Source organism: Manacus vitellinus, unplaced genomic scaffold (assembly GCF_001715985.3).
Source record: "Manacus vitellinus isolate BGI_N305 unplaced genomic scaffold, ASM171598v3 scaffold_22_pilon, whole genome shotgun sequence".
Classification (NCBI taxonomy): Eukaryota; Metazoa; Chordata; class Aves; order Passeriformes; family Pipridae; genus Manacus; species Manacus vitellinus.
In genome coordinates this window covers 9,175,462-9,180,793 of record NW_021939632.1, presented here as the reverse complement: position 1 = coordinate 9,180,793, position 5,332 = coordinate 9,175,462, and the positions used below count along the sequence as shown (strand labels likewise).

Sequence of the window (5,332 nt, the reverse complement as noted above, 5' to 3'; positions counted from 1 at the left end):
CCAGACCTGTCCCCCAGCACTTTGAAAGATGTCCCCAGGCCACCGGGATGCACCGGGATGCTCTTCCTTCTCCAGAGACCATCCCCATCCTTCCCTCCATCTTCTGTTTCCCCAGAGAGCTCCCAGAGGGTCTCCCCCTCCCTGCTACGAGCATCCAGGGCGACGCAAGCTGAGGGTCGCCTCCCCAGCGCCTGTTGCCGGCCCAGGGCCACTAACGTTCTTGAGCTGAAGCCAGCTCCAACCGCTGCTAGGCTGCACCCTCTGCTGGGTCCCGCGGGCATCGGCGCGGCCCTTCACCGAACTTCGGAGCAGGGGAGGAAAAGCTGCCCGGGGTGCCGTCGAGCAGTGGGGGTGTCATGAAGAGAACCCACGAGTCCTGCCCCCAGCTCGTCCTGGGTGTCACCCCCCAGTCCCCGCTTCTTGCTGATGCCAGGCGTCCTAACACCACCCCCAGCTGCCCACACTGCGTTCTCCATCTCTGGCAATGTTGAGGTCTCTTGGGGTGCTGACCTCATCCTCGGGACCCCATGAACAGCTGAGGTTTTCACGGGAAGGTTTGGGGTGCTCTGGGCCAGCCCTTGCCCAGAGGCCAGCATGGCACCTGTCCAGCTGAAGGTGGGGAGTGCCTGGCCTCAGTACAGACTGTGCAGGGATGCTTCAAGAAACACTGCTGCCAAGAGACCCAGGATTTCACAGCTCAGTAGGGCACTCCTTTTCCAGCCTGTGTTGGCCTTATCCAGCCCAGGTCCTGGTAGGAGGCACTGGGGATATCTGCATGTCAAGATGCAGTTCCAGTTAGGGAACTGGCCCTGCTGACCAGGTGAAGGACACAGCTCTGTCCCAAAGCTGGTCCCCTTCTGCTGTGCATGGTGTCCCCTGCCTCAGTGGGAGGTGAACAGGGAGCCCAGGAAGTCCTTTGTCAAGCCAGGGGACATGCCCAGGGCATTACAAGCGAGGATCATGTAATTGGGGTCCATCAGTGTCCAGTCTAGAGTCAACAGGAACCCCTGCAGGGCATTGCAGAGCATGGATGGACCTAGTTGTGCCTGTTCCAGCATCTCCTTCACTCCTCTCACTCACCTTAACCTTCTCCCAAACCACACGCAGCCCTACCCATGCAAACTGAATCCCTCCCTTGCCAGCTTGGCACATGCAAGGCAGAGCCTGGCCGGAGGAGGGACCCATGGTGGCAGAGCCCCAGGCAGAGGGCCAGAAGCATCCCCAATGTGAGCCCTGTGTCCCAGCGTAAGGACATCATTGCCCCTCAGCTCCCTACTGGCAAATCCCTGCTTCGCCCTGGCACCTCCTTCCCACCAACCTCAACCCTGGCAAAGGCTGTGGGTGCCCTGGGAAAGGCTGGGTCCCTAATCCCTGGGCCAAGCGGGGACATTGTCCGGGGGCAGAAAGGAAAGCGGTGCGTCAGGCCCTTTCCCTGCCCTGCCGACCAAGTAAGTACCAGCTGTGAGACCCCAAGCCCCCCACTGAACAGGCGCTGCCACGCTCCCTTCACCCCCCACATCAAGCCCCCCCACCCATCGCACACTGCGGGGAAGGGCAAGTGGCGGGGTGCTGTGTGGGCACAGCAGGGGTGCCCTGTGTGGGCACAGGAGGGACTCTGGCAGGAGGGATGAAAGAGCCGGGCTGCTCTGCCCCATGGCTACACCCGCACCCGTGCCTGAGTTGGGGGTCACTGCCGCCTCCTGGCACTGGGTACAGTGCCACTGCACCCAGTCAACTCCCGGAGCTATCACTGGGAGCTGGGGAGCAGAAAAACTGAGGCAGTCCTGGGTACATCACACAGAAAAAATGGGGCATGGCAAGTTCCCTGTGTGGGCACAGCAGGGGTGCCCTGTGTGGGCACAGGAGGGACTCTGGCAGGAGGGATGAAAGAGCCGGGCTGCTCTGCCCCATGGCTACACCCGCACCCGTGCCTGAGTTGGGGGTCACTGCCGCCTCCTGGCACTGGGTACAGTGCCACTGCACCCAGTCAACTCCCGGAGCTATCACTGGGAGCTGGGGAGCAGAAAAACTGAGGCAGTCCTGGGTACATCACACAGAAAAAATGGGGCATGGCAAGTTCCCCCTGCGACGTGGGGTTCACCAGACAGAGATACCCTACCACCAAGGGAAGGGGAGTGGGAAGTCTCCCCCGTACCAGGCTAGGAGGGTGAGGGGCCAGTGGCATGGGACGTGTAAGGGCAGCACCACCGGCACCCCAGACTCAGTGGCAGGCAGCAGAGTGGCTGGGAGCGGGTGGTGGACACCTGCCCTGGGGTGATGCGTGGGGCTATGCCAGCAGCCGAGCGACACGTATGACCAGCAGTGAAGCCATGGACACGCTGGGGCAGTACAAGATCACAGTGTGGGAGGAGGAGAACTTCCAGGGCAAGCGCTGCGAATTCCTCATGGAGTGCCCCAGCATCATGGAGCGTGGCTTCCGCAAGATCCGCTCCATCAAGGTGGAGTCTGGCCCGTAAGTGCCCTGTCAGCCCCGCGGCCCCTTGGCACACCCCACTCCAGCAAACTCACTGCTCCCAGGGGACTATTGGGAGCTGCTGGGGAGCCAAAACACCCTAGTCCTTCCTTGGCTCTGACACAGACTCACTGTGAGACCTTCCTGCTTGCGCTCCTTGTGTGATGCCTCAGTTTCCCCATCTGTTAAGCAGGGAAACCCTGCCGAGCCAAGACACAGCTTGGAGGCAATGGAGTGGCTCTGGGGAGAGGGGTCCTGCTCTCAAAAGGGACATTTGCTGCCAGAAAGGACCCCAACCTCTGTGACAGACCCACAACCTGCCAGGACTTCTCTGTCCCCTACACGGGAAGGAGAAGGCAACCCCTGGTTGATCCTGGGGGCTGTGTCACGCATCCCTGAGGGATTTCCTCCTTTCCCCTCCAGCTGGGTAGGCTTCGAGTATCCTGAGTACCAGGGGCAGCAGTTTATCCTGGAGAAGGGTGACTATCCCCGGTGGGAGGCCTGGAGTGGGAACAGTGGCTACCGGACCGAGCACCTCCTCTCCTTCCGGCCCATCAAATGCGCAGTGAGTTACGGGGAAACCGTGGCGGGGGGCTCGGGGCAGGCAGAGCCTCCTTCTGGCAGCCCAGCATGGAGGGACAGACTGGAGGATGAGTTACAGGGACATGGGATGGAGGGGTGAAATGCACACAGAGGTGCTTATAAGGTGGAGAAGTAGCTGCACCCACCTGCTCCCACCTCCCTGCAGTGATCCTGAGATGCTTTTTAGGGCTAAAATTTAGGCTGAAACACTGTCCCAGCTCCTTCTGCTTTGTGCTTTAGAGCATCACCTTCCAGACTAAGGTCCCCAGGTCTTGTCCCCCAGCCCTGATACCCAGGGATGGGGTGAACAGAGAGGAGCCGGCAGGACCGCAGTGATGCTCAGGGTCCAGGGTCCATCCCCCTCCTGCCCAGGGTACCTGAGCCGTGCCCAGGCAGACGCAGCTCTATCGCTCCATCTGCAGAGACACTGGTGCTCGCAGCAGCGGCACGTCTGCGCCTCTGAGCGGGGGGGTCCCCCCAACTTTTAATAATCACCAGGCAGATATGTTCGGGCTTTAATAAAGGGGATGCGATAAGATCACTCCTTACTGGCAGGACTGCTCCTCGGTGCAGATAGATGGGGGGGCTGGGCACGGGGGACAGTGCCGCATCGCTCAGTGTCCCAGCCATTAACCCCTCGGTGTCCGGGACCCAGCAAGGCCCCACAGAGCCAAAGGGACCTGTCTCAGCAGCCTGCCTTGCCCTGAATCCTCCTGCAGCCTCGGGGAGCATGAGGATGCTGAAGGCAGGAGCCCATGTGGGTTCAGGGGTTGTAGCCACTGTCACCCTCACTGGCAGCTGTGCATTGGGACCACAGGAACATGAGACTAGCATCTTCTGGGCAGCAATGGGGTGTTCCAGTGAGGGGGTGACAGGCTGAAGGGCATCCCTGTGCCTTGCACCAAAGCTGGGCATGGTCCTAGGCCTTTTGCAGTGCCTTGGGGCATGTCACCCTGAAGCCAATCCCCTATCCCTGTGAAAGCCAACCCATCCCCGCTGACCCTCAGCTATCACCCTCTGCAGAACCACAATGACAGCAAAGCCATACTCTACGAGGCTGAGAACTTCCAGGGGCACAAGTTTGAGCTGAGCGACGACTACCCCTCGCTGCAAGCCATGGGCTGGGGCAACAAGGAGGTGGCATCCATCAAAGTGAATTCCGGAGCGTGAGTCCTGCCAGCAGGGCGGGGAGTTGGGGGGGCTGAGAGCAGGGGTTCAGCAAGCACCTCCCTCCTTCATAACCCCAAGATGGGGAAGGGGGACCCCTAAAGGAAGGGATGCCTTCCTGCTACCTTTTCCTTGAAAGTCCAAGCTATGAGGTGTTTTCTGTCTCTCTCCTCCCAGGGCAAGCAGAGGGATGGAATGGGGTGGGGATGGGATGGGACTGGGATTGGGATTGGGATGGGAGGGTAGAGGAAGGAAAGAGAAAAAAAGGGGAGGGGAGGCAAGGGGAGGATCTGGCCTGGGGCTCTGAGCCAGGGGTCTGCCTTCAGGTGGGTGGCATACCAGTACCCGGGATACAGGGGCTACCAGTACGTGCTGGAGCGGGACAGACAGAACGGCGAGTTCAAGAAGTACAATGAATACAGCAGCCAGGCCCACACCAACCAGATCCAATCCATCCGCCGCGTCCAGCACTGAACAGGGGCAGGGCTGAATGCCCTGCAGCCTCCAGGCTGCTGTGCAATAGACCTCTATCCGGTAGCAAATAAAGGCATTTGTCAAAAAAAGGGTGTTTCTGCCTCTGCTCTGCTTCTCAGGGGGCTGCCACACTGGGAAGACCCTCTGAGGGGTGGAAGGTGGGTTTTCCCCTTCTCCAGGAGGTTTTGGGCCTGTGGCCACCTCCACCCTGGGCTTAGCTCCCTGCACCCCACCTCTGGTCCACACACAAAGAGTAGAGGGGATGCAGGACAGTTCCAATGCCGTGATGCTCCAGCTGGGAAAACATGAACTTGCTTGGCAAAGAAAGGGCTGCAGCTGGGAGAGGGTATCCAGGAGGGTTGTGGCCTGGTAAGAGGCATCCAGGGATGCCATGCCCTCAGTTGTCCTCCCAGGATCAGTGCTAGGGAAGGTGATTGCTACAAAGTCTGTGAGCTCATGGTCCCCTCTCTCTGCATCACCACCTCCTGCTTCTCTCTGGAAGAGAGAAGGAGATTCCTGCCTGCAGTGGGCCTGGGAAGGAGGAAGAGCATAGGAGTCATCTGGGGCAGGGGTGGGGGGGATGGGAGAGAACATTTACACAAATGGGGTAACCACAGTTTTGTCAGGGTTGGGGAC

At 60.1% G+C, this 5,332-nt stretch overlaps 1 protein-coding gene across 1 annotated transcript; it reads left to right on the top strand.

Moving 5' to 3' along the window:
* Nucleotides 1–2,305: 2,305 nt before the first annotated feature.
* CRYBA2 (crystallin beta A2) lies at nt 2,306–4,778 on the top strand. The gene is made up of 4 exons (XM_025895073.2): nt 2,306–2,473; nt 2,897–3,038; nt 4,079–4,221; nt 4,549–4,778. The coding sequence occupies exons 1-4, from the start codon at nt 2,313–2,315 to the stop codon at nt 4,694–4,696; spliced, it is 594 nt and encodes a 197-aa protein (XP_025750858.1). The 5' UTR covers nt 2,306–2,312; the 3' UTR covers nt 4,697–4,778.
* Nucleotides 4,779–5,332: the final 554 nt, after the last annotated feature.

What these genes read in the sequence shown, in the direction of transcription:
- CRYBA2 (XM_025895073.2), top strand. Translation starts at nt 2,313, where the DNA reads ATGACCAGCAGTGAAGCCATGGACACGCTGGGGCAGTACAAGATCACA. An exon ending in ATCAAGGTGGAGTCTGGCCC is followed by an intron (nt 2,474 to 2,896) that starts GTAAGTGCCCTG and finishes TTTCCCCTCCAG; the next exon opens with CTGGGTAGGCTTCGAGTATC. An exon ending in TCCGGCCCATCAAATGCGCA is followed by an intron (nt 3,039 to 4,078) that starts GTGAGTTACGGG and finishes CACCCTCTGCAG; the next exon opens with AACCACAATGACAGCAAAGC.